Source organism: Oncorhynchus mykiss, chromosome 12, assembly GCF_057628025.1.
Source record: "Oncorhynchus mykiss isolate SJ-2025 chromosome 12, ASM5762802v1, whole genome shotgun sequence".
Classification (NCBI taxonomy): domain Eukaryota; kingdom Metazoa; phylum Chordata; class Actinopteri; order Salmoniformes; family Salmonidae; genus Oncorhynchus; species Oncorhynchus mykiss.
Genome location: NC_143033.1, coordinates 11592995 through 11615000, shown reverse-complemented (window position 1 = coordinate 11615000; position 22006 = coordinate 11592995). Strand labels below are relative to the sequence as shown.

The 22006-nt window shown below is 42.7% G+C and overlaps 2 protein-coding genes across 7 annotated transcripts in view; both read left to right on the top strand.

Annotated features, from left to right (window-relative positions):
* The window catches only part of LOC110536954 (uncharacterized), a 23462-nt gene extending 19847 nt beyond the window's left edge, over positions 1-3615 (top strand). For 3 of the 5 annotated variants that reach the window (XM_036936908.2, XM_036936910.2, XM_036936909.2), the window contains one exon: positions 1-3615. This exon is cut by the window's left edge and continues 31 nt beyond it. The gene's annotated coding sequence lies outside the window, so the exon portion shown is untranslated. The other 2 variants (XM_036936911.2, XM_090191739.1) reach the window with 1 other exon arrangement.
* Positions 3616-12468: 8853 nt separating this feature from the next.
* Positions 12469-15205, top strand: LOC110536953 (vimentin). 2 transcript variants are annotated; one of them, XM_036936906.2, is made up of 4 exons: positions 12469-13256; positions 13547-14224; positions 14480-14524; positions 14632-15205. In XM_036936906.2, exons 1-2 carry the CDS (start codon positions 12767-12769, stop codon positions 14221-14223), a joined length of 1167 nt encoding a protein of 388 aa, XP_036792801.1. In that variant the 5' UTR covers positions 12469-12766; the 3' UTR covers position 14224; positions 14480-14524; positions 14632-15205. The 2 variants fall into 2 exon arrangements, with proteins under 2 accessions (XP_036792801.1, XP_036792802.1); XM_036936907.2 differs by lacking the exon at positions 14480-14524 and having other exon boundaries at positions 12486-13256.
* The last annotated feature ends 6801 nt before the right edge of the window (positions 15206-22006 follow it).

Sequence of the window (22006 nt, the reverse complement as noted above, 5' to 3'; positions counted from 1 at the left end):
ATTATCTCACAACGAGCATTATCCAGAACTACTGTAACCATCCAGAATCAATGATTAAAACATTCCATGTCGCACTGCCAAGTCCCGCCGTGCCTCGTTGTGGTCTTCAATGGAGTCTGTGCTGTGTGTGTGTGTGTGTGTGTGACGATATGTGTGTATGTATAGCCTACGTCAGTGTGTGTGAGAGTGTGTATGTTTGTTTCTGTACGTCAGTGAGTGTGTGTACTTCAGTGTGTGTGTGTTCTGGTGTCTTCGTCAGTCAGTCAGTCCTGAGGGCGGTCTATATTTCCTTCTGGTCCAGCTGTCACCTTCAGTGAAAAGCTGTTAGTGAATACTGTATACAGTATACTCTGCTAATAGTGAATACTGTATACAGTATACTCTGCTAATAGTGAATACTGTATACAGTACACTCTGCTAATAGTGAATACTGTATACAGTATACTCTGCTAATAGTGAATACTGTATACAGTACACTCTGCTAATAGTGAATACTGTATACAGTACACTCTGCTAATAGTGAATACTGTATACAGTATACTCTGCTAATAGTGAATACTGTATACAGTACACTCTGCTAATAGTGAATACTGTATACAGTATACTCTGCTAATAGTGAATACTGTATACAGTATACTCTGCTAATAGTGAATACTGTATACAGTATACTCTGCTAATAGTGAATACTGTATACAGTATACTCTGCTAATAGTGAATACTGTATACAGTACACTCTGCTAATAGTGAATACTGTATACAGTATACTCTGCTAATAGTGAATACTGTATACAACACTGTTAATAGTGAATACTGTATACAGTATGCTCTGTTAATAGTGAATACTGTATACAGTATACTCTGCTCATGGTGACTACTGTATACACCACTCTGTTAATAGTGAATACTGTATACACCACTCTGTTAATAGTGCATACTGTATACAGTATACTCTGCTAATAGTGAATACTGTATACACCACTCTGTTAATAGTGAATACTGTATACACCACTCTGTTGATAGTGCATACTGTATACAGTATACTCTACTAATAGTGAATACTGTATACACCACTCTGTTAATAGTGAATTATGTATACAGTATACTCTGCTAATAGTGAATACTGTATACAGTATACTCTGTTAATAGTGAATACTGTATACACCACTCTGTTAATAGTGAATACTGTATAGAGTATACTCTGCTAATAGTGAATACTGTATACACCACTCTGCTAATATTGAATACGGTATACAGTATACTCTGCTAATAGTGAATACTGTATACACCACTCTGCTAATAGTGAATACTGTATACACCACTCTGTTAGTGAAGACTGTATACAGTATACTCTGCTAATAGTGAATACTGTATACACCACTCTGCTAATAGTGAATACTGTGTACACCACTCTGTTAGTGAATACTGTATACAGTACACTCTGCTAATAGTGAATACTGTATACAGTATATTCTGCTAATAGTGAATAGTGTATAAACCACTCTGCTAATAGTGAATACTGGATACAGTATACTCTGCTAATAGTGAATACTGTATACACCACTCTGCTAATAGTGAATACTGTATACACCACTCTGCTAATAGTGAATACTGTATACACCACTCTGTTAGTGAAGACTGTATACAGTATACTCTGCTAATAGTGAATACTGTATACACCACTCTGCTAATAGTGAATACTGTGTACACCACTCTGTTAGTGAATACTGTATACAGTACACTCTGCTAATAGTGAATACTGTATACAGTATATTCTGCTAATAGTGAATAGTGTATACACCACTCTGTTAATAGTGAATGCTGTATATACCACTCTGTTAGTGAATACCGTATACACCACTCTGTTAGTGAATACTGTATACACCACTCTGTTAGTGAATACTGTATACACCACTCTGCTGATAGTGAATACTGTATACAGTATACTCTGCTAATAGTGAATACTGTATACACCACTCTGCTAATAGTGAATACTGTTTACACCACTCTGTTAGTGAATACTGTATACACCACTCTGTTAGTGAATACTGCATACACCACTCTGTTAATAGTGAATACTGTATACAGTATACTCTGCTGATAGTGAATACTGTATACACCACTCTGCTAATAGTGAATACTGTATACACCACTCTGTTAGTGAATACTGTATACAGTACACTCTGCTAATAGTGAATACTGTATACAGTATACTCTGCTAATAGTGAATACTGTATAAACCACTCTGCTAATAGTGAATACTGTATACACCGCTCTGTTAGTGAATACTGTATACACCACTTTGTTAGTGAATACTGTTTACACCACTCTGTTAGTGAATACTGTATACACCACTCTGTTAGTGAATACTGTATACACCACTCTGTTAGTGAATACTGTATACACCACTCTGCTGATAGTGAATACTGTATACAGTATACTCTGCTAATAGTGAATACTGTATACACCACTCTGCTAATAGTGAATACTGTTTACACCACTCTGTTAGTGAATACTGTATACACCACTCTGTTAGTGAATACTGCATACACCACTCTGTTAATAGTGAATACTGTATACAGTATACTCTGCTGATAGTGAATACTGTATACACCACTCTGCTAATAGTGAATACTGTATACACCACTCTGTTAGTGAATACTGTATACAGTACACTCTGCTAATAGTGAATACTGTATACAGTATACTCTGCTAATAGTGAATACTGTATAAACCACTCTGCTAATAGTGAATACTGTATACACCGCTCTGTTAGTGAATACTGTATACACCACTTTGTTAGTGAATACTGTATACAGTACACTCTGCTAATAGTGAATACTGTATACAGTATACTCTGTTAATAGTGAATACTGTATACACCACTCGGTTAGTGAATACTGTTTACACCACTCTGTTAGTGAATACTGTATACACCACTCTGTTAGTGAATACTGTATACACCACTCTGTTAGTGAATACTGTATACACCACTCTGTTAGTGAATACTGTATACACCACTCTGTTAGTGAATACTGTATACACCACTCTGTTAGTGAATACTGTTTACACCACTCTGCTGATAGTGAATACTGTATACACCACTCTGCTAATAGTGAATACTGTTTACACCACTCTGTTAATAGTGAATACTGTATACACCACTCTGTTAATAGTGAATACTGTATACAGTACACTCTGCTGATAGTGAAAACTGTATAGTGATCAATCGCTGACAGTCCTGCACAGATTATCACTATATGCGAAGTGCTCTGTATTTCAGTTTATGAAAAAGCACCTAAGTATCCATATAATGATATAACGACTATATGAATTTGAAATGAAGTATACTATACTCTATTTTTGTGTGTAAATCGTCACAGTTGTTTGTGGTGGACTACAGTGCTATATGAGGTATTTATGGATTCATATACTGTATTTTTATGTTCTGTGAACGCTCTAAAAGACTCTTGGTTGAGGTCAGTGATAAAGATAAAATATTGGATGGAGTTTGAAACAAACACAAGCATGGAACCAAACAATTCAACTAACTGTAACATGGAGTTTAGTTACATTTGTTAAATGTTGAATAAAGTATAAATAAAACTATTAAGAATATGTATTTATCAGTTTGCCCTATTTCATCTATTCACAACAACTGTGTGTTTGCCTGTTTGCCATAGAAGGTTTATAGAACCTCTCCCTATGGCTGTGACTGGTGAACTAAAGGGTACACTCAATATGGCTGACCTGGTAGAGGATTTCCATTCTAGAGATTATATTTCTATGGTTAGCCTGCTTTCTCACAGTACAAGATTAGTATGTGACAGGCGAGCCAACTGAGAGATGACGAGCAGCAGACGATCGATAAGAGATCCTGTTTAGAAGACTTACCACCATCATCCAATACCATTACAATAAATCCTATCTGTCATACTGTTGTCAGGAAGAGGAGAAGTTAAGCTCTGAACAGGAGAGAGGGACGGGAAGATCAGCCCATTACTAGACTGGGAGGGAGGGAGGGAGGGAGGGAGGGAGGATCAGCCCATTACTGGGGAGAGAGGGAGGAACGGGAAGATCAGCCCATTACTGGGGAGGGAGGGAGGGAGGGAGGGAGGGAGGGAGGGAGGGAGGGGGAGGGAGGGAGAGAGGGAGGGGGAGAGAGAGGGATAGGGAGGGGAGAGAGATATAGGGAGGGAGGGAGGGAGGGAGGATCAGCCCATTACTGGGGAGAGAGGGAGGAACGGGAAGATCAGCCCATTACTGGGGAGGGGGGGAGGGAGGGAGGGAGGGAGGGAGGGAGGGAGGGAGGGAGGGAGGGAGGGAGGGAGGGAGGGAGGGAGGGAGGGAGGGTGGATATTCTATACACCACATATGCCCCTTCTGCCCACCCCATGCCCCCCACCCTGTGATCGAGATATGTATCAGATGCTCAACATGCTCTGCTCACACCTACTGTGATGGTCCGGGCCTAAACCACACAAATCGCAACACTAGACACTATGGAACACAAATCTTGTACTATCTCATCCTGGAATATACAAGATCTGAGGTCATCTGCCTTTGGCCTAAAGAGCAGGAGCCCAGACTTCATCAAATAAATTGGAAATACAGACATTGTCATCCTACAAGAAACATGGTATAGAGGAGAGGTACCCACTAGTTGCACTCTAGGTCACAGAGAGCTGGTAGTCCCATCCACCAAACTACCAGGTGTGAAACAGGGAGGAGACTCAGGGGGTATGCTAATTTGGTATAGAACAGACCTAACCCACTATTAAATTAGTCAAAACAGGAACATTTTACATCTGGCTAGAAATTAATAAGGAAATTATCTCAACAGAGAAACATTTCCTCATGTGTGCTACCTATATCCCTCCAATGGTAGCACCATACGATGACAGCTTCTCCATCCTGGAGGGGGAGATCAACCATTTCCAGGCCCAGGGACATGTACTAATCTGTGGTGACCTAAATGCCAGAACTGGACAAGAACCTGACACCCTCAGCACACAGGGGGACAAACACCTACCACGTTACAACAGCCGTCACAACAGCCGTCACAACAGCCGTCACAACAGCCGTTACAACAGCCGTTACAGCAGCCGTTACCGCAGCCGTTACAGCACAGCAGAATTAGGCCGATACCCGCTAATTATCAAAATCCAGAAAAAAGCCGTTACATTCTACAACCACCTAAAAGGAAGTGATTTCCAAACCTTCCATCCCCTACAAAGAAATTCACCTGGAGAAGAGCTCCCTAAGCAAGCTGGTCCCAGGGCTCTATTCACAAACACAAACAGACCCCACAGAGCCCCAGGACACAATTATACCCAAACAAATCATAAGAAAACAAAAAGATAATTACTTAACACATTGGAAAAAATTTACAAAAAACCTGATCAAGCTAGAATGCTACTTGGCCCTAAACAGAGAGTACATAGTGGCAGAATACCTGACCACTGTGACTGACTATGTACAGAATCAGTGAGCATAGCCTTGCTATTGAGAAAGGCCGCCGTAGGCATACCTGGCTCTCAAGAGAAGACAGGCTATGTGCACACTGCCCACAAAATGAGGTGGAAACTGTGCTGCACTTCCTAACCTCCTGCCAAATGTATGACCATATTAGAGACACATATTTCCCTCAGATTACACAGATCCACTAAGAATTCAAAAACAAATCCAATTTTGATCAACTCCCATATCGATTGGGTGAAATACGACAGTGTGCCATCACAGCAGCAAGATTTGTGACCTGTTGCCACAAGAAAAGGGAAAACAGTGAAGAACAAACACAACCTATATTTATGTCTACTTTTTTTCTTCCCTTTTGTACTTGAACTATTTGCACATCGTTACAACACTGTATATACACATAATATCACATTTGAAATGTCTATTCTTTTAGAACTTTTGTAAATGTAAAGTTTACTGTTCATTTTGTATTGTTTATTATCTATTTCACTTGCTTTGGCAATGTTAACATGTGTTTCCCATGCCAATAAAGCCCTTAAATTGAGTGAATTTGATAGAGGCTTTTCCACCACCAACGGCAGTCTCAGCATGGTCTTAAGGCAACATATCCTCATTACATCAGCTCAGAGACATGGTGGGTGCTGAAGGAAATGGGACAGAAGGCAGTGACAGTCCCCAAAGACACTAGTTGTTGTTTGTGTGTGTGTGTGTGTGTGTGTGTGTGTGTGTGTGTGTGTGTGTAGTCAGTGCCAAACACATCTTAATCACCAGAGACTCAAGATGATGTAAATCAGATGTTTCAGATAATGCTCTTCATGTGGTTTTAACGAGGTGATTCTCACACAAAACAAAGAGAAACACACTTGGTGTTCATCAAAAAATCATCCAAGTTTTATTGAAAATGAAATACAAAACCATCATTAGTAAGTCATGGTACAGTACTTCTCTAATATGGTAGTCTCATTGTTACCAGGCATTAGTCACTCGTCAGAGCTTTAACGTTTATATATGAATTACCCAGTATCTGATTTGGTTCTGTTGTCAGTTCTGTTGCTGTAGAGATGCGTATTTTCTACACCCTTCTGCCACTAAACAACCCGACAGTCAAAAGGGCAACTGTACTCTTCAACAACACTCTCTAAATCAAATCTAATGTTTTGGGTCACATTCACATATTTATCAGATGTTATTGCAGGTGTAGTGAAATGCTTGTAACAGCATCCTCTAAAGTCCCTGTAAACATGGTTACAGTTATCCGGTCTACAGGGTAGGTTCGGTCACAAACTTAAGTGACAGTTGTAAACCTGGAATGCGTTATTAAGTAGACAGGAAATGTAAGCGATGACTCGCCGAAGTGGTACTACTTGATCTTGTTCAATAAGAAAGCTTGTTTCTGTCCGTTTGCCATTTCAGAACACATTTTCCTCCTACCTACTTCCTCAATATGACCCTGGCCTGCATTTGGAGCGAAACCTAGTGTGTGTTTGGAGCCTACAGGGTTGGTCTCCGTGACTCTTGTCACAGCAGAGGCCCAAGCCAATTAACATGCGCCCTAGAGATTGAACCTGCTCAGTGCTGATGACCTAGCAGGGGAATGACTGAGGCTGGATGCATTATACAGATACAAAGACACACCCACACAGAGATAGCCATGCAATACATAGCTAATGTTTGGGGTAATACAACAGTATTACTTCATTTGATCAGGAGAAGTTATGTCAAGTTCATGAATGTAGACTAGAGATTGAACCTGCTCCGTGCTGATGCCCTCACAGGGGAATAAGGCTGACTGGGACTGGACAGGCAGATGCATCCCTCTACACAGCACACATAGCTAATGTTAGCTAATATTGGTTATTACTTCACCATTTGGTTATGTCCATGAATGTAGAGGGAAATTGTTATGAAAATAGGTTATTGGGTTCAATGGGGGGGGGGGACTGGAGGCATCATAGATACAGATACACACAGCTAGCTAGCTAATCATCATGACTATCTACTGGACATGAGCTATTATATACAGTATATACACTGAAAACAATATCAATGCAACATAAATGTAAAGTGTTGGTCCAATGTTTCCTGAGCGGAAATAAAAGATCCCAGAAATGTTCTGTACACACAAAAAGCTTATTTCTCATTCCTGTTAGAGAGCATTTCTCCTTTGATAAGATAATCCATCCACCTGACAGGTGTGGCATATCAAGAAGCTGATTAAACAGCATGATCATTACACAGGTGAACCTTGTGCTAGGGACAATAAAAGCCACTCTAAAATGTGCAGTTTTGTCACACAACATAATACCACAGATGTCTCAGGTTTTGATCTGCTATTGATGTGCAATTGTCATGCTGACTGCAGGAATGTCCACCAGAACTGTTGCCAGAGGGTTGAATGTTAATTTCTCTACCATAAGCCGCATCCAACATCGTTTTTAGAGAATTTGGCAGTACGTCCAACCAGCCTCACAACTGCAGACCATGTGTATGGCGTCAAGTTGTAAACAGAGTGCCCATGGTGGAGGTGGGGTTATGGTAATGTATGAGCAGGTGTAAATTACAGACAACCAACAATTGCATTTTATCAATGGCAATTTGAATGCACAGAAATACTGTGATGTGATCCTGAGGCCCATTTTTTTAAGGTATCTGTGACCAACAGACGCAGATCTATATTTCCAGTCATGTGAAATCCATAGATTAGGGCCTAATGAATGTATTTCAATTGATTGTTTTCCTCATATGAACCTTATTGAACGTTGTGTTTATATTTTTGTTCAGTACATATTAATTACTTTGGTCAAGAAGACAAGTTCCAGCTTGTCCTTCACTCAAATCCAGATAGCAGACGTTCTGAAAGAGCTGCAAAACCTGGACCCGTACAAATCAGCTGGGCTAAACAATCTGGACCCTCTCTTTCTAAAATTATGCGCCGCCATTGTTGCAACCCCTATTACTAGCCTGTTCAACCTCTCTTTCGTATCGTCTGAGATCTCTAAAGATTGGAAAGCTGCCGGTGGTCATCCCCCTCTTCAAAGGGGGTAACACTCTAGACCCAAACTGTTATAGACCTACAGTATATCCATCCTGCCCTGCCTATCTAAAGTCTTCGAAAGCCAAGTTCATAAACAGATCATTGACCATTTCAAATCCCACTGTACCTTCTCCGCTGTGCAATCCGGTTTCCGAGCCGGTCACGGGTGCACCTCAGCCACGTTCAAGGTACTAAACGATATCATAACCGCCATTGATAAAAGACAGTACTGTGCAGCCGTCTTCATCGACCTGGCCAAGGCTTTCGACTCTGTCAATCACCACATTCTTATCAGCAGACTCAATAGCCTTGTTTCTCAAATGACCGCTTTGCCTGTTTATCCAACTCCTTCGCAAAAAGAGTCCAGTGTGTCAAATCGGAGGGCCTGTTGTCCGGACCTCTGGCAGTCTCTATGGGGGTACCACAGGGTTGAATTCTCGGGCCGACTCTTTTCTCTGTATATATATCAATGATGTCGTTCTTGCTGTGGGTGATTCCCTGATCCGCCTCTACGCAGATGACACCATTCTGTATACATCTGGCCCTTCTTTGGACACTGTGTTAACAAACCTCCAAACGAGCTTCGATGCCATACAACACTCCTTCCGTGGCCACCAACTGCTCTTAAATGCTAGTAAAACCAAATGCATGCTTTTCAACCATACCTTGCCCGCACCCGCAACCCCGACTAGCATCACCACCCTAGACAGTTCTGACCTAGAATATGTGGACAACTACAAATACCTAGGTGTCTGGCTAGACTGTAAACTCTCCTTCCAGACTCATATCAAACATCTCCAATCCAAAATCAAATCTAGAATCGGTTTTCTATTTCACAACAAAGCCTCATTCACTCACGCTGTCAAACTTACCCTAGTTAAACTGACTATCCTACCGATCCTCGACTTCGGCGATGTCATCTACAAAATAGCTTCCAATACTCTACTCAACAAACTGGATGCAGTCTATCACAGTGCCATCCGTTTTGTTACCAAACCCCCTTATACCACCCACCACTGCGACTTGTGTGCTCTAGTCGCCAGACCCACTGGCTCCAGGTCATCTCCAAGTCTATGCTAGGTAAAGCTCTGCCTTATCTCAGCTCACTGGGCACGATAACAACACCCACCCCTAGCATGCGCTCCAGCAGGTATATCTCACTGGTCATCCCCAAAGCCAACACCTCCTTTGGCCGCCTTTCCTTCCAGTTCTCTGCTGCCAGTGACTGTAACTAATTGCAAAAATCGCTGAAGCTGTAGACTTATATTTCCCTCACTAACTTTAAACATCAGCTATGTGAGCAGCTAACAGATCGCTGCAGCTGTACATAGTCCATCTGTAAATAGCCCCCCAATCTACCTACCTCATCCCCATATTGTTTTAGTTTTTTTTCCAACCAGTATTTCTACTTGCACATCATCATCTGCTCATTTATCACTCCAGTGTTAATCTGCTGAATTGTAATTACTTCGCTACTATGGCCTATTTATTGCCTACCTCCTCACATCATTTGCACACACTGTATATAAACTAGATTTTTTTCTATTGTGTTATTGACTGTACGCTTGTTTATTCCATGTGTAACTCTGTGTTGTTGTTTGTGTCGCACTGCTTTGCTTTATCTTGGCCAGGTCGCAGTTGTAAATGAGAACTTGTTCTCAACTAGCCTACCTGGTTAAATAAAGGTAAAATAAAAAATTAAATAAAAAAGTAATCTCATGTCAATGAATGTAGACTAGCGATTGAACCTGCTCAGGGCTGATGCCCTCACAGGGAAGGCAGATAGATGGCTACACCCACTCACGCCACGCTAACAGCAAGCTAATCATGACTCACTACTAAACATGTGGCACAGTATATCGAGGTATTCACCATTTGGTGAAGACATGTCATCTTATATGCATGAACGTAGAGCCCTCGCAAGAAACTGCCAACAGGGGCTGAAGGCATCACACAGATAGATACACACTCCACAGCTAGCTATGTTAGACACAGCTGATGTTAGCTAATACAAGAGTAATACCTCACCATTTGATATCACCATTCATTTATTTGGGTAACAGACATATACAACAAATTGCACAATGTGAACCCAGAGGATATCACTTAAAAGTGCAATAATCTCATGTCCATGAATGTAGAGTGGAGTAAAAATGTCATGAAAACATAGGTAGTATATTGATTTTAAATGTGATTCGAGTGAGGAGGAACAGAGTGTGTGAACCAACTGTACAAACTACAGAAAATAATAGTGTCTCATCAATCATAACCAATAGTGTCTCATCAATCAAAACCAATAGTGTCTCATCAATCATAACCAATAGTGTCTCATCAATCATAACCAGTAGGGTCTCATCAATCATAACCAATAGTGTCTCATCAATCATAACCAATAGTGTCTCATCAATCATAACCAATAGGGTCTCATCAATCATAACCAATAGTGTCTCATCAATCATAACCAGTAGGGTCTCATCAATCATAACCAATAGTGTCTCATCAATCATAACCAATAGGGTCTCATCAATCATAACCAGTAGGGTCTCATCAATCATAACCAATAGGGTCTCATCAATCATAACCAATAGGGTCTCATCAATCATAACCAGTAGGGTCTCATCAATCAAAACCAATAGGGTCTCATCAATCATAACCAATAGGGTCTCATCAATCATAACCAGTAGGGTCTCATCAATCATAACCAATAGGGTCTCATCAATCATAACCAATAGGGTCTCATCAATCATAACCAGTAGGGTCTCATCAATCATAACCAGTAGGGTCTCATCAATCATAACCAATAGGGTCTCATCAATCATAACCAATAGGGTCTCATCAATCATAACCAGTAGGGTCTCATCAATCATAACCAATAGGGTCTCATCAATCATAACCAATAGGGTCTCATCAATCAAAACCAATAGGGTCTCATCAATCATAACCAATAGTGTCTCATCAATCATAACCAATAGTGTCTCATCAATCAAAACCAATAGTGTCTCATCAATCATAACCAATAGGGTCTCATCAATCAAAACCAATAGGGTCTCATCAATCAAAACCAATAGGGTCTCATCAATCATAACCAGTAGTGTCTCATCAATCATAACCAATAGTGTCTCATCAATCATAACCAGTAGTGTCTCATCAATCATAACCAATAGGGTCTCATCAATCATAACCAGTAGTGTCTCATCAATCATAACCAGTAGTGTCTCATCAATCATAACCAATAGGGTCTCATCAATCATAACCAGTAGTGTCTCATCAATCATAACCAATAGTGTCTCATCAATCATAACCAATAGGGTCTCATCAATCATAACCAGTAGTGTCTCATCAATTATGCAGATTTCCCTTTTTGTCAGATTACCACTTAAAGTCAAAACATTGCCAAACATTCCAATAGTGTGCAGGTGCTTTAAACCATTATTACTAATAAATAGTGGTTGTCCATAGATCCAGTAAAATATTTTTATAACACAAATAGAGGCACCTGGATCTAAAATATCAAGACATAGCCTTACTATTGTTACTGCCCTGTTTGGCGTAGTCCATATCCTGAGACGACAGAGACTCAAATGAAGTAGGAGCCCTACTGTTCTCCTTAACGTCACTACCAGCCTTAGGAAGTCTCTTGTATTCTTGGAGAAGGTTAATAGTATTGTTTAAATAATGTCTCCACTGGAGACTGGTGTCTGACACCTTGATTCATATATGAGGGAACGTGTCAGAAAGTCTTCCTGTAAAAACTGTTGCCGAAGAACATAAGTCACTTGGTCATCGTTTTCCAATGCGCTTAAAGCCCCTCCCTACCCTGCCTCACACCCTCCCGAGTCCCTAGCAGCGCCCTAAGTGAGAAGAGAGTGAAAAATAGCGGGCATACATGCTCATATCACTATTTCATATGGAGGCGTTAGGGCCGTGCAAACTCCACCCATCCCCACTACTAACAATGCAATGCTAGCTAGCAAATGAAGACTGTGGTGCTGCAGGTCTTTGATGAGAGTAATGATCCACATTTAAAACATTTCAAAACCCTGCAAGATTTTCAAGGGAGTCTGAGACATTCTTTGCGGCCCTATAAAAGCCACAGGTCGATCTGAGAGACTGTCAGCACAACAGCAAGGTGGGCCAGCCAGCAAAGGGAGAGAACACCAGAAGAGGCCTTCCTGTTTAGTGGAACTGGAACTATACTCAAGAACAAACAAATCATCTGATTCTAGAAGACACTTTGTAACACACTGAGAACCAAACATGAGAGGATCTTCCTATTCCCAGAAATCCCAGTCCCTGCAGGTGAGTGGGGCACGCAGCAGTATGCGAGTTCAGAGCCCCTCTCCCTCTCGGTGCCGTGGATCCTCGTACAACAACCGTGGACGCTCCGGATACCAGGACGGCCACGTGTCCTCGGCTGTGGAGTTGGGCACAGAGATACACCAGGTCCATGCCAACGAGAAGGAGGAGATGCAGGAGCTAAACGTGAGGTTTGCAGGCTACATCGAAAAAGTACAGGCCCTTGAACAGAGGAACGCCCTGCTGATGGCCGAGCTGGCTGCGCTACAGGGCCGCTTCAAGGGAGGCCCCACCGGCATCGGAGAAGAGTACAACCTCAAGTTCAAGGAGATGAGGGAGCTGATCGAAGCCTTGACCAATGAGAAGGGAGCTGCTGATATCGAGAGGGGATACATTGAGGAGGAGGTGGAGGTGTGGAGAATGAAACTGGAAGAGGAGCTAGCACTGAAAGGTAGGGTCTCACACTGTCTGGGAAGTGGGGAGATTGGCTGAAACGAATCATATAGATTCACGTCATTGTTATATAGACATAAACAGTTGTTGGAGAGGGTATGATGTACTTTTGTTTGCATGAAAAATGGAACCAGATATTTTCCTCCGATGTATAATCACATTTGATTAGTGTGTATACAGGCTTATCATACACCCCATCAAATACAATTGATGCCAATACTTTATAGAGTACTAACATCACTGCTGTTGTGTTTCCAACTCATCCACTCTCTATTTGTCCGTCTCCAGAGGAGGCAGAGATGATCCTGAGGGAATTCCGTCAAGACGTTGACAATGCCACTCTGCAGAAGGCTGAGCTCGAGAAGAGTGTCGAACAGCTGGTGGCCGAGATTGAGTTCCTCAAGAAGTTGCATGACGAGGAAGTTGCCGACCTCATGAAGCAGATCGAGGACTCCAAGGTGACCACGGAACTCGACGGTGACCGCCCCGACCTCGCCGCCTACCTCCGCAACATGCGCGCCGAGATTGAGACTGTGGCGGCCAAGAACGTCCAGGAAGCCGAGAAGTGGTACAAGGGCAAGTTTGAAACCCTCAAAGAAGTCGCAGGCAAGAAAGAAGAGCAGATGAAGTCCATGAAAGAAGAGATCACCACCTTCCACAACCAGGTGACAGACCTCCAGAACCAGATCGACGGGCTGAGGGCGAGAAACGCGGCCCTGGAGCAACAGCTAGAGGACATGGAGATGGCCCACATGGATAAGGTTGGAGGCCTGGAGGGTATCATTGCTCAGCTGGAGCACCAGCTCTGCGAGACCAAGATGGAGATGGGCAAGTACCTGGCCGACTACCAAGAGCTGCTGCACATCAAGCTGAAGCTGGACGCTGAAATCGCAGTCTACAGGAAGCTGCTGGAGGGAGAGGAGAGCAGGCTGGGGATCTCTGCAGGGAAACAACCAGAAGCTTAAGGTGTGTTGGTTAATGGTCATCATGGATGGGCAACAGCTCCCCTAGTAGGGCATGAGTCATGTCAGATTGGAAGGAAATGTTGGGGAAACATTAATACAAGTTTCTTTAGCGCTCATCAAAGTGTGAGGCTTACAGAAACGTGGTGATATCAGAAAATAATTACCAAGTCAAATGTACAAAATCCCTGATCATGCTGTTTGCAAGCAGAGCACCGTTAACCCTTAAAATAGAGCAACATTTATTCCCATTGTTTAGGTGTCTAAATATCATTCCAGACAGAGGAGCGCTTCAGATCAAAAGGTAGACTCCCAGATTAGATCATTCCTAAATTGTTCTGTTTACTTTCTGTCTATGCTCCCTGTGTTTTTGACCCTCTATACGTACCATGTTTCTCTCCTCCCCTGTAGGAGCTGTCACAGAGGACCACCTCAATGTCCTGCAGTGTGGAGACTCACCAGCTGCCAGACGGTCTGCCTGAGCACCCCACGTTCTCCCCTACCACCAAGCTTGTCAACTCCCCCTACCTTCACTCCTCTGTTCCACCTACCCTCCCACCCTATCAGCCCCCCACCCTCCTTCTGCCCCCACCCACTGTCAACACCTAGCACATTCCATCACACCTTCCCAACCAGCCCACCCGTCAACCTCCCACCACCTCCTCCCAGTCCTGCCTGCCCCTGTCAACCCCCCACCACCTCCTCCCAACCAGCCCACCCCTGTCAACCCCACCCCCTCATCCCAGCCCTGCCCGCCCCTGTCAGCCCCCCACCACCACCTCCTCCCAACCAGCCCACCCCTGTCAGCCCTTGTCATGTCACGCTGTGCTACGGTTAACTCGTCAAAACAACACATCACTTTTATTTAAAATGTCATTTAAACCCCCTTTACCCCACCTATTTTCATGTTATGTAACATAACTGAAGACGTTCACATAAATGTATACCAAGTACTACTTAATAAACAAAGCTTGACTTGAGTGCATTACAGCTGCTGTGGTTTGTTTCTGGTAATAATTGCGCATCTCTAAACATTGTCAATCTAAAATGACTGGGTTTGTTAGAGAAGTAGAAGTTCTCATCCACATTGTATTAGAATATCATCAATACAAATACAATGTTTATGACTTTGAACAGATGCATACTTTTTTTGCAAATGTGCATGGTAAGATAAGTCAACGCAAAGGCTATTGGGACAGAGGAAGAACATTTGAATTACATTTCAAGTACAGCAAATAGAGACTGCATACCCTGGCCCTTGGCCCATAGTGGTGAAAGGACTTGACACTCAAAATGTAAGACATATTTTCACGATAGGATGTGTCAGTGTCAAGAGTCAATAACATCAAAGCCATAAGCAAAACCACTGGTTAGAACCAAGCGACTCGATTAATATCAAGTATTCAGACACATTGGATTTCTTCACATTTTATTGTGTTACAAAGTGGGATTAAAATGTATGTCTTTTTTTGTATTTTAGATAATCCACATAAAATACTCTAATGTCAAAGTGGAAGAAATTATAAAAAAATATGAATAGAAATTAAATAACTCAAAATGTAGTAGTTTGCATAAGTATTCAACTCCCTTTGGCATCGATTACAGATTTGTTTTCATGGGTAAGTCTATAAGAACTTCACACACCTGGATTGTGCAATATTTGCCCATTATTCTTAAAAGAAAATGTTAAGCTCTGTCAAGGTGTTGGGGATCATGGCTAGACAGCAATTTCCAAGTCTTGCCATAGATTTTCAAGCAAGTGAAAATTGTAATTTGACCCACTCAGGGACATTCACTCTTCTTGGTTAAGCAACTCCAGTGTAGATTTGTTATTGTGTTGTAGATTGTCCTGCTCCCAGTCTCTGCTGTAAAGCAGACTGTGCTCATCTCTATCCCGTTTCTATTTAGTCCGATGACAAGCATACCCATAACATGACGCAGCCACCAGCATGAGTGAAAATAAGGAGGCAGTTACTCAGTGATGTGTTGTGTTGGATTTGGCCCAAACATAAGGCTTTGAATTTAGGCCCAAAGTCTATTCCATTGCTGTTCTTTCTTTTTCACTATTACTTTAGTGCCTTGTTGAGCAGTTTCATTCCTGCTCAGTTCAGGACGAAGGCATCTTTGATGTGTCTGGGTGGTTTAATAAATCATCCACAGCATAATTATTAACTTGACCACGGTTAAAGAGATATTCAATGTCTGATTTATTATTGTTACCCATCTACCAATCACTGCACTTCTTTGAGGCTTTTGAAAAGCTCCCTGGTTTTTGTAGTTGATTCTGTGCTTGAAATGTAACACTTGACTGAGGGACCTTACAGATGTTGTATGTATGGGGGACAGAGGAAGGGTTAGTCATTCATTAATCATGCCAACCCCCATTATTTAACACAGACAGAGTCCATGTACCTTAAGTGATTTGTTAAGCCAATTTTTACTCCTGAACTAATTTAGGATTGCCTAAACAAAAAGGCAGAACACTTACACACGGAGTGTACAAAACATTAGGAACACCTGCTCTTTCCATGACAGACTGATCAAGTGAAAGCTATGATGTCAATTGTTAAATCCACTTCAATCAGTGGAGATGAAGGGGAGGAGGCAGGTTAAAGAAGGATTTTTAAGCCTTGAGACAACTGAGACATGGATTATGTATGTGTGCCATTCAGAGGGCGAATAGGCAAGACAAAAGATTTAAGTGCCTTTGAACGGGGTACGATAGTAGGGGCTAGGTGCACTGGTGTGAGAGTGTCAACAACTGCAACTCTGCTGGGTTTTTCACGCTCAACAGTTTCCCGTATGTATCAAGAATGGTCCACCAGCCAAAGGACATCCAGCCAACTTGACACAACTGTGGGAAGCACTGGCGTCAACATGGGCCAGTATCCCTATGGAAGGCTTTCGACACTTTGTAGAGTCCATGCCCCGACAAATTGAGGCAATTCTGAGGGGAAAAGGGGTGCAACTATTTTAGTTAGGAATTTATCAAAAATAAATTAAATCCATTTTAATCCCACTTTGTAATTAAATGAAATCCATTTTAATCCCACTTTGTAATTAAATGAAATCCATTTTAATCCCATTTTGTAACAAAATTAAATCCATTTTAATCCCACTTTGTAATTAAATGAAATCCATTTTAATCCCACTTTGTAATTAAATGAAATCCATTTTAATCCCACTTTGTAATTAAATTAAATCCATTTTAATCCCATTTTGTTACAAAATTAAATCCATTTTAATCCCACTTTGTAACTAAATTAAATCCATTTTAATCCCACTTTGTAATTAAATGAAATCCATTTTAATCCCATTTTGTAACAAAATTAAATCCATTTTAACCCCACTTTGTAACTAAATGAAATCCATTTTAATCCCACTTTGTAACTAAATTAAATCCATTTTAACCCCACTTTGTAACTAAATGAAATCCATTTTAATCCCACTTTGTAACTAAATGAAATCCATTTTAATCCTATTTTGTAACAAAATTAAATCCATTTTAATCCCACTTTGTAACTAAATGAAATCCATTTTAATCCCATTTTGTAACAAAATTAAATCCATTTTAATCCCACTTTGTAACTAAATGAAATCCATTTTAATCCCATTTTGTAACAAAATTAAATCCATTTTAATCCCACTTTGTAACTAAACAAAATCCATTTTAATCCCACTTTGTAACTAAATGAAATCCATTTTAATCCCATTTTGTAACAAAATTAAATCCATTTTAATCCCACTTTGTAACTAAACAAAATCCATTTTAACCCCACTTTGTAACTAAATGAAATCCATTTTAATCCCGCTTTGTAACTAAATGAAATCCAAGGGGTAGGAATACGTTTGTACTGTAGTTGTTCTCAGAAATTTTACTCAACAATGTTGAAAAAAATACTACAAAGTCTGTAACTGACAGTACAAAGATGTTGTGAATAGTTCAGTGTCTGCTGTTCCCCCTCCTCTTCAGTTGTGAATAGGTCAGTGTCTGGTGTTCCCCCTCCTCTTCAGTTGTGAATAGGTCAGTGTCTGCTGTTTCTCCTCCTCCTCCTCATCCTCTTCAGTTGTGAATAGGTCAGTGTCTGCTGTTCCTCCTCCTCCCCCTCCTATTCAGTTGTGAATAGGTCAGTGTCTGCTGTTCCCCCTCCTCTTCAGTTGTGAATAGGTCAGTGTCTGCTGTTCCCCCTCCCCTTCAGTTGTGAATAGGTCAGTGTCTGCTGTTCCTCCTCCTCTTCAGTTGTGAATAGGTCAGTGTCTGCTGTTCCTCCTCCTCCTCCTCTTCAGTTGTGAATAGGTCAGTGTCTGCTGTTCCTCCTCCTCCCCCTCCTCTTCAGTTGTGAATAGGTCAGTGTCTGCTGTTCCTCCTCCTCATCGTCCTCTTCAGTTGTGAATAGGTCAGTGTATGCTGTTCCTCCTCCTCCTCCTCCTCCTCTTCAGTTGTGAATAGGTCAGTGACTGCTGTTCCTCCTCCTCCTCCTCATCCTCTTCAGTTGTGAATAGGTCAGTGTCTGCTGTTCCTCCTCCTCATCGTCCTCTTCAGTTGTGAATAGGTCAGTGTATGCTGTTCCTCCTCCTCCTCCTCCTCCTCTTCAGTTGTGAATAGGTCAGTGTATGCTGTTCCTCCTCCTCCTCCTCCTCCTCTTCAGTTGTGAATAGGTCAGTGACTGCTGTTCCTCCTCCTCCTCCTCATCCTCTTCAGTTGTGAATAGTTCAGTGTCTGCTGTTCATCCTCCTCCTCCTCTTCAGTTGTGAATAGTTCAGTGTCTGCTGTTCCTCCTCCTCCTCCTTTTCAGTTGTGAATAGTTCAGTGTCTGCTGTTCCTCCTCCTCCTCCTCTTCAGTTGTGAATAGTTCAGTGTCTGCTGTTCCTCCTCCTCTTCAGTTGTGAATAGGTCAGTGTCTTCTGTTCCTCCTCCTCCTCCTCTTCAGTTGTGAATAAGTCAGTGTCTTCTGTTCCTCCTCCTCCTCCTCTTCAGTTGTGAATAGTTCAGTGTCTGCTGTTCCTCCTCCTCCTCCTTTTCAGTTGTGAATAGTTCAGTGTCTGCTGTTCCTCCTCCTCCTCCTCTTCAGTTGTGAATAGTTCAGTGTCTGCTGTTCCTCCTCCTCTTCAGTTGTGAATAGGTCAGTGTCTTCTGTTCCTCCTCCTCCTCCTCTTCAGTTGTGAATAGGTCAGTGTCTGCTGTTCCTCCTCCTCCTCCTCTTCAGTTGTGAATAGTTCAGTGTCTGCTGTTCCTCCTCCTCTTCAGTTGTGAATAGGTCAGTGTCTTCTGTTCCTCCTCCTCCTCCTCTTCAGTTGTGAATAGTTCAGTGTCTGCTGTTCCTCCTCCTCTTCAGTTGTGAATAGGTCAGTGTCTTCTGTTCCTCCTCCTCCTCCTCTTCAGTTGTGAATAGGTCAGTGTCTTCTGTTCCTCCTCCTCCTCCTCTTCAGTTGTGAATAGTTCAGTGTCTGCTGTTCCTCCTCCTCTTCAGTTGTGAATAGGTCAGTGTCTTCTGTTCCTCCTCCTCCTCCTCTTCAGTTGTGAATAGTTCAGTGTCTGCTGTTCCCCCACCTCTTCAGTTGTGAATAGTTCAGTGTCTGCTGTTCCTCCTCCTCTCCCTCCTCTTCAGTTGTGAATAGGTCAGTGTCTTCTGTTCCTCCTCCTCCTCCTCTTCAGTTGTGAATAGGTCAGTGTCTGCTGTTCCTCCTCCTCCTCCTCTTCAGTTGTGAATAGGTCAGTGTCTGCTGTTCCCCCTCCTCTTCAGTTGTAATTAGGTCAGTGTCTGCTGTTCCTCCTCCTCCTCCTCTTCAGTTGTGAATAGGTCAGTGTCTGCTGTTCCTCCTCCACTTCAGTTGTGAATAGGTCAGTGTCTGCTGTTCCTCCTCTTCAGTTGTGAATAGGTCAGTGTCTGCTGTTCCCCCTCCTCTTCAGTTGTGAATAGGTCAGTGTCTGCTGTTTCTCCTCCTCCTCCTCATCCTCTTCAGTTGTGAATAGGTCAGTGTCTGCTGTTCCTCCTCCTCCCCCTCCTCTTCAGTTGTGAATAGGTCAGTGTCTGCTGTTCCCCCTCCTCTTCAGTTGTGAATAGGTCAGTGTCTGCTGTTCCCCCTCCCCTTCAGTTGTGAATAGGTCAGTGTCTGCTGTTCCTCCTCCTCTTCAGTTGTGAATAGGTCAGTGTCTGCTGTTCCTCCTCCTCCTCCTCTTCAGTTGTGAATAGGTCAGTGTCTGCTGTTCCTTCTCCTCCCCCTCCTCTTCAGTTGTGAATAGGTCAATGTCTGCTGTTCCTCCTCCTCCTCGTCCTCTTCAGTTGTGAATAGGTCAGTGTCTGCTGTTCCTCCTCCTCCTCCTCCTCTTCAGTTGTGAATAGGTCAGTGACTGCTGTTCCTCCTCCTCCTCCTCATCCTCTTCAGTTGTGAATAGGTCAGTGTCTGCTGTTCCTCCTCCTCTTAGGTTGTGAATAGTTCAGTGTCTGCTGTTCCTCCTCCTCCTCCTCTTCAGTTGTGAATAGTTCAGTGTCTGCTGTTCCTCCTCCTCCTCCTTTTCAGTTGTGAATAGTTCAGTGTCTGCTGTTCCTCCTCCTCCTCCTCTTCAGTTGTGAATAGTTCAGTGTCTGCTGTTCCTCCTCCTCTTCAGTTGTGAATAGGTCAGTGTCTTCTGTTCCTCCTCCTCCTCCTCTTCAGTTGTGAATAGGTCAGTGTCTGCTGTTCCTCCTCCTCCTCCTCTTCAGTTGTGAATAGTTCAGTGTCTGCTGTTCCTCCTCCTCCTCCTTTTCAGTTGTGAATAGTTCAGTGTCTGCTGTTCCTCCTCCTCTTCAGTTGTGAATAGGTCAGTGTCTTCTGTTCCTCCTCCTCCTCCTCTTCAGTTGTGAATAGGTCAGTGTCTGCTGTTCCTCCTCCTCCTCCTCTTCAGTTGTGAATAGTTCAGTGTCTGCTGTTCCTCCTCCTCTTCAGTTGTGAATAGGTCAGTGTCTTCTGTTCCTCCTCCTCCTCCTCTTCAGTTGTGAATAGTTCAGTGTCTGCTGTTCCTCCTCCTCTTCAGTTGTGAATAGGTCAGTGTCTTCTGTTCCTCCTCCTCCTCCTCTTCAGTTGTGAATAGGTCAGTGTCTTCTGTTCCTCCTCCTCTTCAGTTGTGAATAGGTCAGTGTCTGCTGTTCCCCCTCCTCCCCCTCCTCTTCAGTTGTGAATAGTTCAGTGTCTGCTGTTCCTCCTCCTCTTCAGTTGTGAATAGGTCAGTGTCTTCTGTTCCTCCTCCTCCTCCTCTTCAGTTGTGAATAGTTCAGTGTCTGCTGTTCCCCCTCCTCTTCAGTTGTGAATAGTTCAGTGTCTGCTGTTCCTCCTCCTCCCCCTCCTCTTCAGTTGTGAATAGGTCAGTGTCTTCTGTTCCTCCTCCTCCTCCTCTTCAGTTGTGAATAGGTCAGTGTCTGCTGTTCCTCCTCCTCCTCCTCTTCCGTTGTGAATAGGTCAGTGTCTGCTGTTCCCCCTCCTCTTCAGTTGTGATTAGGTCAGTGTCTGCTGTTCCTCCTCCTCCTCCTCTTCAGTTGTGAATAGGTCAGTGTCTGCTGTTCCTCCTCCTCCTCCACTTCAGTTGTGAATAGGTCAGTGTCTGCTGTTCCTCCTCCTCTTCAGTTGTGAATAGGTCAGTGTCTGCTGTTCCTCCTCCTCTTCAGTTGTGAATAGGTTAGTGTCTCCTCCTCCTCCTCCTCCTCCTCCTCTTCAGTTGTGAATAGGTCAGTGTCTCCTCCTCCTCCTCCTCCTCCTCTTCAGTTGTGAATAGGTCAGTGTCTGCTGTTCCTCCTCCTCTTCAGTTGTG